We start from the raw sequence: 12,409 nt of genomic DNA, 5'->3' as shown, positions 1-12,409 counted from the left end.
ATATAATTTTAGATGTTTCAATGCTCATAAAAGCTAAAGTATATCTTCACTAAAGCATTTTTAATACCATAATTATTAACTAAACAGATGAAATTGAGTTTATTGTGAAATGCTTAAATGAAATTTTTCCCACAATTCAAGGTAAAATCCTGTGCTTGTGTGTTGTAGAAAAAGCTGGCTGTACGGTCATACCTTTGTCAATAATTATAGTTATAAAATTAAAATTAAAAAGAATTGGTTCGATATTTACCTGGATACTCACCGGGGCTGCCTAGAAACACGGAGGAGTAGACTCTCCGCGCCACGTCGGGAGGTGAAGACCACTCTCTCCGCGACGGACACCATTTGCCTGAAACAATTTTAATACTTAAGTTTATTTTTTAAATTAAGAATTATTTGATATTCATTTTTGAGGATTAAATGACGGAAAAGCAGATGTCTCACTACTACTAGAGTGTGATTGATTGTCTTTAGAAATAACCTATATCGTAATGTAGGTAATGCAAATATTTAAGAATTATAAAAAAATATTCTGGGGAAGTTTCTTGCGCCGTTTCTTCTCTCTCAGAGTGCGTTTTGTTTCAAAAGCTTGACTTAACTGATTTTAAAAAGTATCTTCAAGTAATCAATTTCGAAAAAAAAACCGTATAAAGCACACAAACAGCAAATGTAAGATTGTGTGTTTTTTTTTAAATGGTATTTATTTGATTGGTATATAGTAGGCCTCGAAGAAGTATTAAGCCCTGGGCAAGGAAGAGGCATCAAAAAGTATTTTCCCCAGATTTATATTTTCTCTTTTGTATAAGCATATATCGCCTTTAGGTAAATAAAAAAGTGAGATAGGTAATGTAGAGGCAAAGCATAATGTACCAATATGTTGGAACTCGTAAAATATTTCTATGACAAAAATTTGAAAATGTTTTTATCATTTATCTCAGTTAAATATCAAATAGCACTACGTAGGTATTTAAGCAGCATTGAGAATATAAATTTTATACAAACCTATTGGCCGTTCAATTATTTTAATGAAACGATTAATAATTTCTTGAGCGCAAAAACACGAAATTGTCATGTGTTCTTGTTACAAATTGCCGGGCCCGTGTCCCCCGGCAACACGCAATCCGATAAAAAGCCATTACGCCGCTTGCTAATGTCCTCCCAGCAACAACGCTTTTTCAAGCCAGTTCGAAGTTCGATTCTCAAGAAAAAAACGCTGTTACATTAAGCTCTTCCCGCCTATCTAATGGATTCGACCAACTCTCACAGGACCGAGGCGTCATTACGCGAAAAACATCAACGGAGAGAAAACGAAAAATACTCAACTAAAAAAAAACACCTCCTGGGAGCGCGAAGGTGTCGCCACCCCATGTCTTTTCTTACCCTAAAAATGAGGGGAGGCAATATCATACACCATTAGCAATTTCGCTACTTTTTAACGGTGTCACACTGCATAATATTCACCACGTTATATTATTGCCATTGTGAATTTTTTATTCATTTCCAACTCAATACAACGCAAACAAAACGAGATCCGTACGTGATGTTCTTTTTAATTATTTAATTGAATAATACCGCCGAGGTAGTGCAGCGTTTTAGTGCTGGCAGCACCGCGGGGGTCGAACGAATTTGAATTTTGAATTGAGAATGTCCATAATTTTCTGTGGTGCTATGTATGTACCTTTTTTGGAATTCGTAATTGGAACAAAAGCGCGGCGCAATGGCGCATGCATGATTGATAGCGCTTCGATGATACTGAAATTGAACATTATATTTTTAAAATAAAAAGAGTCCTTGACCTCTGCACGCTATTGTTAGCGCCTGCCTTTTGATTTTATGGCTACAGAGATGGGTGGGTTCTATTTCATTAAGGCTGTTCAGAATTAACTCCTATACAAAAATTTAAAAAAATCTAGGACCTTTTGATTTATATTATATTAATTACTATATTGACTCCCAGTTGGCATATAGAAAATCCTATCAAATCTTATATATCCTTAGTAGTTAAAGAGTAAAAGGTAGCGTTTGGGCCGTTCCCGAAACAACAAAATTACCGAGAGCTCGCCAGAACGGCCGTTAAAGAAAGCGCAAATTGCCCCGCGAAGCGAAAAAACAAGTTAACACCATAAACAAATACTAAAAATCTTGTAAGCGAAATAAGGCGACACTCTAAATAAGAATTAAAGTAAAATTGCTGAGGTGTGACTCCCTCGACGGCGACGGGGTATTAAGGCGGCTCCATGCGACGATATTCATAAGGCGAAAAATTGTAATAACCTGAATATCAGAATAGGGCGAGGTGAGGTGGCAATGCTGGCAATACTGTTTGTATGAGGGCAAGACCCTGCTTGTTGAGGAAATTGTCTGAATATGCCGTTCTTTGTAACGAACGCCTGACGATCTACAGGTATACATACCAACTCAGTTTTTTTTCAAGTAATCATTACTTATCAACATTTTTATACCAATGTTAACAGGATTTGTATAGTAGAAACAAGGGGTTGTATAGTAGAACAATAAGGGGCAAGAAGCAAACACAATCTTTTCTATCTACCCACCGTAAGGACTAACGTTGGCAGCAACGCGCCACTATATCGTGTCTGTCATTCATTAAATAATATTTTGGAGACATCCGGGGCTGATCCATTTTGCGATAGCCTCATAGCATTTAAACGTAAGGTATTGCAACTATAGTAAATATAATGATTCTTTAATTCTCATTTCTGTTGTGTGCACCTGTAATTATCTCATACAATGGAACTATTATTGTGCAATATTTAAGTTTAAGAATGTATTGTGTATGTGTTGTTGGAGCACCTTTAAATAAATAAACAAGATGACGGAAACTTCAATGGCTCCTAGCAAAAGTAAACTATTAATTTTAATTACCAATAGCAAACTTTAAAATCTAATAATTGTTGACTTATGTATGAATAATTTTCTATGGCAGGTAAAATATATTTATTTATTTATAAGGGCAACTAGATAAATACACTCTTTAAATGCACACTTATATAAATACATTGTAGCTAAGAATAATATTAATATTTTACTTTCAAGTGCTTTGAATTCCGACTTCAAATTAACTTTAATATGTTCCAGCTTCCTAAGCGTTAAATGCCCTTATTTTGTCCCTTAGAGATCGTCATACATCAGACTGAATACGTTATTTTATTTCATTCGAATCAAACCCATGATTAATTAAAAAAAACAATGGAAAAGCATTTCACGAACGGTTATTAAGATTGTTTGATATAAAGCAAATCTTGTTATAATACCAGGGGATCATAAAGTAACTGGCAATTAGTTTTACACAATGATAACTGTTATTATTGTCTTCCCGTTCCCCCATTCGGTGAATATTGACGCTTGAGGTGTTCTTTTTGTTATTGTTAATTAACTATTTTTGAAATCGTTTTAAATAGTTTATGTTATGGTTAAATGTTGTGAATACATTGTAATTATTGCTCTGTTAACCAATTTCAGTTGTAATTTAAAAGAACATCTGCAGTCAATTAAATAATTTAGTTTTTCTTTATTTGTTTCTATGTAAAATGGAATGGAATTTATTGCAACAATGTACAACGAGTAATTGATGTATAGTTATGTAAAACAATATAAATTTTTCAATGAATTTAAAACTTATTTTTTTTTCTTTAGGGATTCCAAAGATGTTAAACGAAACTTTTTTCATATGTGATTTAAACATAAGAAATAATTTATAACAATTTTAATGACTTCATTTCATATTGACATAAAATTTATTTAAAGACTGCTCAGATTAAGGCAAAACTTTATAAAAAACTTTAAAATTTTAAAAACGCAGACGTACTTCTATTGTATATTTTAATGGGAACTTATTTTATATCTGCGAAGCCGACTCACACTTGACTAGTTCTTTGTAAAAAAAACTCGATTATTTAGAATAATACTAGGACATAAGCACCTGCGATGTACCTGCGTACACTCAAGCTTTAAGCGAGATGTCGCCGTTCACACGATAAATCACTGCAACCTTTTCATTCGAGACACTGTGTATTTATGTGACTCTGGTATCAATATTTTAATATCCACTGCATTTATATTGAAAACACCTGGCTAACAAATTCCATCCAGCGTTTTTGAGATGACGTAGGATTTTTCAGATTTGGTTGAATAATATTTTTTCAAAGTTTCTTTACTTATGAATAAGTTTGTCGGTTTATCTCTGCGGTGGTGCACGCTTATATGAACGGCTACATAGATTTTAATTTCCACTAATATACCATGGTAAGCTTTCCATATCTAATATTTGTTAGTATGTGTATATATGTTAATATGTGTTAGTTTCATTCGATCTGTTTATAGACAGAAAACGATACATATCAATCAAAAATGGCATCTGCTGGTTGTGTCATATGTTACCACTTGAAAATATAGGTAGGTAAGAGAATCATTTCTCTAACGGCCGTTTTCAATATACTATCTACAGATAGAGATAATTTACTAGCCTCTACTGTCAGTAATTAGCTGTCAATAATATGAAGGGACAGCCCAATATACCCGATAAGTCCTTCTTATCGCCTTATATTGGGGCGCGGGAATTGCAATTTCCATACAAACTTTATATCGCTAGTAAGCTATACGTCGTCCCATTGACGGATAAGGTGAGTTACCGTAGATAAGTTTATTAGGAGAGAAAAGTCAACGATAGTTACGATTTTTATCTCAAGTATGAGATAGACTAAATATTGGGAACGGCAGTAAGCCTCCAATATTTCCCAGTTACATACCGCATACAGGGCAAAGAAAACTACCACAAGTAGTGTTTTTTTTAATAGATAAAATCAAAAACTACTCTTAAACTGTCCTAATGGGATATCTGTTGCGATAAATACTTTTGAGCTCCCGTCTTCGGCCCCGTTGCCAGTGCCATGGTCGAAAGCTATTTTGTAAGTGACTATTTATGTGTACCGTGATAGCTTAAAAAAGCGTTTACAAACCGCTTTCCGACTTCAACACTATAGGGAAATAATTTTTAAAATAGCTAAATTATGACTAAAATAGGCTGTATAGGTCACGGACTAGTAAAAAAATAAGGACTCCGTGTCACCTTACATAACAGTGTAGCACGAAAACAAGCCGGTTAACGTGTAAATACATAGCCCCACGCACACACTTACACTACTACAGGCCGATAGGCGGCCATTATGAGAATTGTCATCGTCTGTGACAGATCAGTTTGCGTCTCAATAAAATATTTTAAAAATGCCGTCGTGCGTTGTGTATAAGTGTAAAAACAATAACTATATTTGTGGCCATATATGATTATTTCAGGGAGAAAAAATTATGAAACTGGTATACCCCGTGACTGCACACACACTAGCATAAAGGTACTTCACTTGCTAATATCACGGCGCGGAGTCCTTCTTTTTTTTCTAGTCCGTGTGCTTAAAAAATACCATTTTTCAATAATCTTTCACATAAAATTATGTTTAAGCGCACTAAATAATAAACAACGAAATGTTTCATTTAAATCATGTTCTGTATTGAGTTACTACACCAAAAATACTCGAGCAATATCCTCAGGTCTGTAAAGTAATTTCCTTAATGGCACACCCGCGCCTCAGCCTGAAGGAGTGTACCTACACACCTATACACCGTAAATATTATTTTGGTATTTGCTTATGTATTATAAAATTGCTAACTTGTTTTTAGGTGGATTTGTATGGGTTATTTTCTATATAAATTAAAGGTGGTTACTGCTGGTAAGTTTGGTCCTGATTGAATGAGATTGAGCCGTCACCCTTGGCTATTTAACGCATGTTTGGGTAAAGTAGGCTCTAGTCGACTAACGGCCGTTCCCAGTATACTATCTACAGATAGAGATAAATTACTATAATCTATTGTCAGTAATTAGCTGTCAATAATCTTAAGCTGTTCCAATATACCCGATAAGTCATTCTTATCGCCTTATATTGGGACGCGTGAATTGCAATTTCCATACAAACTTATATCGCTGGTAGGCTATACGTTGTCCCATTGACAGACAGCTTGTACGGATAAGGTGAGTTACCGTCGCGTCGATAAATTTACTGGGACAGAAAAGTCAAAGATAGTTACGATTTTTATCTGAAGTAAGAGATAGACTGAATATTGGGAATGGCCTTAAGGGAGGCCCTATTATATCATAGGTACAATGATATTTTGCCAGCGAACTAATTTATTGAAGATATTTTAGCGATTTCTTAAGAGCATTGAGCGATATTGGCCACGTAACCGACAGCGGGAGTAGTATATCTATATCTATAAGTATGATGCGTTTCCTTTGGCGCAAAAAAAAGAGCTGGGAGAGTTTCTTGCGCCACTTCTTCTCTCTCAGAGCGCCATTTGTTTCCGTAGCATTAGGAATGTCTAGTATATTAGAAATGACATCAAAAAGAATTCTAAAGGAATCAATTTTGAGAAAATAAATGCCTATTATGCCTTAAAGGGCTTTATGGCTTTTAGCAATGAAAGTTCATATTTAATTTATTTATTATAATTTAATCAACAAATTATGAAATTGTTTTTGTCTGACACGTAATTTAAACATTTAAACAAATTTAAATGTTATTTTATACTTTTATGTTTTTACTTTTATCGGCAATCATGACTATCTGTTTTTTTAAGGGTAGAACCTCAGAAGGCCTACCACAAAAGGCCATATATGTCCAAAGCAGTGCCGCTTCCGTTGACCAGAGATTTTAAGACCATGTCGATCACACATGGTCAATACCACACCAAGATAATAATAATAATATTGACACACTTTTTACACAAATTATCTTGCCCCAAATTAGGGATATAGCCTGTGTATGGGTTGCAAGACAACGATATATTTAATACAATATATCTACTTAAACATACATATAAACATCCATGACTCGGACACGGATCTTGAAACACCAGAGGAATCACAGGAGCGTTGCCGGCCTTTAAGGAAGGTGTACGCGCTTTTTTTGAAGGTACCCATGTTGTATCGTCCCGGAAACACCGCAGAAGGAAGCTCATTCCACAGCTTTGTAGTACGTGGAAGAAAGCTCTTTGAAAACCGCACTGTTAACTTGAAGTAGAATAATAAGTGAAACATCAATTACTTAAGGTTTGTAATCACCCGGAATGAGCTAGAATTAGCATTCATTAATTTTTAATTTAGCAAATTCCACACGAACAATGCGATGGCGTAAAGTTATCCACCATTAAAGTAACAAGAAATGCATTTTTAAACGTGAACTAATACCTAATTGCACCCGCCCAGGGTAGGGCGGCACGCCCGCCCAAATCTCCACTCTTAAGACAATAGGAATAAATACTATTATTGCATGAATTGTCCGTCGTCTTTTACTGTCTTTCCAAACATGAATTATGTTGCGATCATAGACGGCGCATCGTCATAAGGCGAGGTATTTGTCAGAGGAAAAAGTGATGTCTCAGTTTGTGATAAGGTAGTTATTGGTTCGGAGGATAATGGCCCGTAAGGGAGGCATCCTAGGTAGACGGTGGTAGGTACGGACAGACAGATCGATAGTCTCCACCTATATCGTGCTTAGCTCTGTTTTAGTCGCTGTAGAAAGGCGAAGTTACTAAGAACAACGAGATGAAATATAGTAACGCTTTTATTATAACTTAGATCATCTACTTGAAAATATATTTGTGTTATTATCACTGGGAGGCTCCCTTGCAAAGGATTCCGGCTAGATTATGGGTGCCACAACGGGCATGCATTGTAATGGGCAGGGCGTATCAATTACCATCAGCTGGACGTCTTGCCCGTCTCGTCCCTTATTTTCATACAAAAAAAAGTAGAGTGATCACCACCGCCCACATTCTCGTGCAACACGAAAGGAATCACAGGAGGGTTGCGGGCCTTTTTAGAAAGGTGTACGCGCTATTTTTTATAAGGACAATATTGTATCGTCCTGTGTTGTATGCACTGTGGAAGAACGCCACACATCCAGATGGTGGGAATGATCAAGTACCTACTGCCGCATCCGCGAACGATACGATTTAGGAACCTTCAAACTTAAAACATACCCGTAATGCGTCTCTTAATCTATGATAGGTACTTCCTATCAGGTTATTGGGCAAGTACCGTTTGCCGTCTATGATAGAAAAAAGTTCCAAAATATTTTTTATGTTTAGGGACGAGACGAGCAGGACGTTCAGCTGATAGAAACTGATACGCCCTGCCCATTACAATGCAGTGCCGCTCGGGATTTTTGAAAAATTCTGAGCGGCACTACAGATGCGTTCGTCACCTTGAGACATTAGATATTAAGTCACATTTGCCCAGTAATTTCACTAGCTACGGCGCCCGTCAGACCGAAACACAGCAATGCTTATACATAACTGCTTCACTGCAGAAATAGGCGCCGTTGTGGTACCCATAATCTAGCCGGCATCCCGTGCAAAGGAGCCTCCCACTGGTATGTTCGACAAGGATGTGAATTAAAAATATTTTTGAAGGATAATATAGATAACAGTATCGACAAAAAAATTACAACAGGAGAAAACATAAAACCAGAAAAAAGTAGTTCATCGTCCTCGAAACAAGCATGGCGCCCGGAAGGCTATCCATTACAGCTTGACAGCGCCGCGTTTTTCAGCACCGCCGACTTTGACATCCCCCGTCTGGGCGGCGTGACAGCTGTCAAAGTCGACCTTGACACTGTCACGCTGACAGCGCGCCATCGATCATCGTCGATGTGGAGCAGTGTGTTGATTGTTATGACGTCATCAAACGCGCATATTCCTCTCATGCATCATTCATATTTCTATGGACCAATAGGTTATTCACAGAGTACATTCATCTGTAAAACAGTGAAACCCTAGCGTATATAACATCTATCATATATGTCACCTTTAGGCATAAGTTGTCAAGTCTCATATTTTGGCCAGTAATTTCACTAGCTACGGCGCCCTTCAGACTGAAACTCAGTCATGCTTAAAAATTACTGCTTCAGGGCAGAAACAGACGCCGTTGTGGTACCCATATAATACACCCGGCATCCGGTGCACAGGGGCTTGGTAAAAATGCAATAACATCTGTGAAAATTACAGCCAGCATGATTCTCGATCTTTTTGCATTTTGAATATCTCAAAAAAATATAGTCACTTAAACATGTCTCCCATTACCAACTCTGGTCACACGGTGAATGAATAAACTTATATAAATAGTTGGGGTGTGCTGCCATAATGAGAGTTTGATGACGACTGCCGGTGTTTAGGTCGGGCAGCGATCTCGGCATGTCTTGATTGACAAGTGAGGGTAGTTCTGGGCGTGACGATACTCGGATACATTTCGATGGAAGTTCAATTGAGGTGATGTATTGAGTTAACTTAATAGAAATAAATATGATTACAGTGAAGTTCAGATTTTGTTAGTATCGCACAAACCCTTGGCTTTTTTTTAAAAGTGGGAGGCTCGTTTGCACAGGATGCTGGCTAGATTATGGGTACCACAACGGCGCCTATTTCTGCCGTGAAGCAGTAATGTGTAAGTATTACTGTGTGTCGGTCTGAAGGGCGCCGTAGCTAGTGAAATTACTGGGCAAATGTGACTTATCATCTTGTTTAAAGGTGACGATCGCAATTGTAATGCCGCTAAGAATTTTTGGGTTTTTCAATAATCCTAGAACGGCACTGCAATGTAATCGGCAGGGCATATCAATTACCATCAGCTGAACGGCCTGCTCGACTCGTCCCTTATTTTCATTAAAATATATAGTTGCGTATCTGATGGAAAGTAAAACATCAGAGGTAAAAGATGATGCCATGCCGGCCGGCCTTTAAGCATCGAAGATCTTAATTCCTTCAATAACCCCTAAATCATATGAAAATGAAATTAAAAAAAAGTGAAATGTTGGTCTCTAATTTACTCATAAATTGCATTATTGTTGAAGATATAAAACAATATGTTCTCATTAATAATATCACTACCCTCTTGAACTTATAATTATAGATAAAAAGACAATATAATAGATTAAAACCTAGCGAAATTAACAATAAACTCCAGATAAACCGACCCAGGCAAACCGTATCGTGTGTAACCTACTTAAATATCCGGAGATTCTACAAATGGCTCGATATAAATAAAGAAAAAGAATACCCATTGGTACGAAATTGTGCCAGTCACCGAAATCGAACTTAGGAATTTCATAAATTTACAAACGTTATAGGCACAATTAAATATCAACTTTATGTGTTGTACGGAAGGTTATCAATCCCCTAAACATTTCTTAATATTTTTTCCGCAAACATTTTTTGATTATTCACGGTGAGGTGTGGGTTGGGCTGTGACACAAATTTTATTATCAAATTTTGTATTTTTTTAATAATTTACGAAACTAGCTTGTTTATCTAACTATTAATTTCGAACTTAATTTGATTCAGTTTAAAAAAAAACAAAACTAATTAAAAGCTAAAAAAAAAATAATTATATTCCGGAACTTCTATTAGTTAGATATTCTAAATTGAACTTGTTTATCTATTAAAGTTAAAAATTAGGACAAATCCACACTTTTTGCTCCACATATCAAACATATTTGAATAATTAACAAAAGTCTGACAATCCCCGCACGATTATATGGGGAGGGGCCGCCATTTAGTTACTTCAGTAAATTTTGTAATTTGACGACTGTTCGCTGACGTCATGCAGTCGTTAATATGACGAGGTTTTGTCACTGTTCGAATGTTGAGATTTTTTTATAGATATTAGAAATTATTAGGAAAGGTCAGACCGAGGATTTACAGAAACAAGTTTAGATCATAATTATCAAGAAGAAGAGAGGTGCCATGGAAGGGCTAATGACAATTGAACAAGCCAGTATGAAAATATATGCTAGAATATGTTTTTTTATGACAATAAGGGACGATACGAGCAGGACATTCAAGTGATGGTAATTGATATGCCCTGCCCATTACAATGCAGTGCCACTCCGGATTCTTGAAAAACTTAAAAATTCTGAGCGGCACTACATTTGCGCTCGTAACCTTGAGACAAGATGTTAAGTCTCATTTGCCCAGTAATTTCATTAGCTACCGCGCCCTTCAGACCGTAACACAATAATTCCTGCAAATTACTACTTCACGGCAGAAATAGGCGCCGTTGTGGTACCCATAATCTAGCCGGCATCATGTGCAAAGGAGCCTCCCACTGGTATGTTTACAATATTGTTAGTAAAACTTTCAAGTAAACTCTGATAAAGTTAAAACTAACGCTTTGATTGTAGAACAAGAAAAAAATAGGGATAAAACACAACCAACAGTTAGATCGTTCCGTAGGCTGTTCGTGTTCTGGATTTTAGGTCATCGCTCCCCGATTAACAAAAAAAACCCGTCGAATGTGAGTTGCGTGACTCGGCCGAATTAAATGCTGTCTAGTTAGTTGCTATTTGTGTAATTTTTAACGACTAAGGGCCAATTCACACCGGTCGCGTTCCGGTTTCAAAAAACCGGGAGCTCACCTATAGTTCAAAATACTAATATTTATTTAAGATAATTATAAGGTTTTCGTGATGCTTAAGGCTAATATTATGCTGAGATAATTTCTCTTAAATGTTTTCTATCATTTAAAATTTATCCGTTAATAAAATAATATTTTCGCATGTAACTCTGAAAGTATCTTGGGAATAGATTACGATTATAAATGTGCATTTTACTATTGAAAGTATCTAATTACATTGCTTTTAAAATTTTGCTAAGTTCGACCACTGTTTACTCTAATGGTAGTATACCTAATACCATAAAAATAAAGAGCGTATGCGGCAGTGGTAAAAAGAGTTAGCATTAAATGGATCGTTTTGTCGGCGTTTACATACATTGGAAGCACTGTAAACTTTGCATGATTTTTTTTATGGAATAGGAGAAGAAAGGAGCGTATGGGTCACCTGGTGTTAAGTGATCACCGCCGCCCACACTCTCTAGCAACACCAGAGGAATCACAAGGGCGTTGCCGGCCTTTAAGGAAGGTGTACGCGCTTTTCTTGAAGGTACCCATGTCGTATCGTCCTGGAAACTTTCGCTGTAAAAGCCTTCAGGGCTATCAGCACAGAGGAGGTTTTTAGTCGGTAGGGGGTGTTTACACCCGAGCCCGACATATGGGCCCCGTTTCGGGGTCTTCAATACGTAAATGTATTTTACTCCACTCGAAAAAAAAAAGTCCCGGAAACACCGCTCATTCCACAGCTTCGTAGTACGAGGAAGAAAGCTCCTTGAAAACCGCACTGTGGAGGAGCTCGCACCGCGCCACACATCCAGATGGTGGGGATGATATCGTAACTTGTAGCGTGTCGTGCGAAGGTGAAATTTTACTGAATTATAATGATAAAGAAATTTATATTAACTATGTATTTTTAAACGCATGCGTCTTCTGTTTGTGAGAGCCTTAATA

The 12,409-nt window shown here is 36.7% G+C and overlaps 1 protein-coding gene across 8 annotated transcripts in view; it reads right to left on the bottom strand.

Moving 5' to 3' along the window:
• Window positions 1-12,409, bottom strand: part of LOC126964795 (homeobox protein homothorax) — a 321,561-nt gene that overhangs the window by 151,711 nt on the left and 157,441 nt on the right. For 5 of the 8 annotated variants that reach the window (XM_050808059.1, XM_050808060.1, XM_050808063.1 and 2 more), the window contains exon 9: window positions 251-349. In XM_050808059.1, the coding sequence (XP_050664016.1) occupies window positions 251-349 (99 nt within the window). The remainder of the gene's footprint in view (window positions 1-250; window positions 350-12,409) is intronic. The other 3 variants (XM_050808062.1, XM_050808064.1, XM_050808066.1) reach the window with 1 other exon arrangement.

Source organism: Leptidea sinapis, chromosome 6 (assembly GCF_905404315.1).
Source record: "Leptidea sinapis chromosome 6, ilLepSina1.1, whole genome shotgun sequence".
NCBI lineage: Eukaryota > Metazoa > Arthropoda > Insecta > Lepidoptera > Pieridae > Leptidea > Leptidea sinapis.
This window is presented reverse-complemented; position numbering and strand designations above follow the sequence as displayed.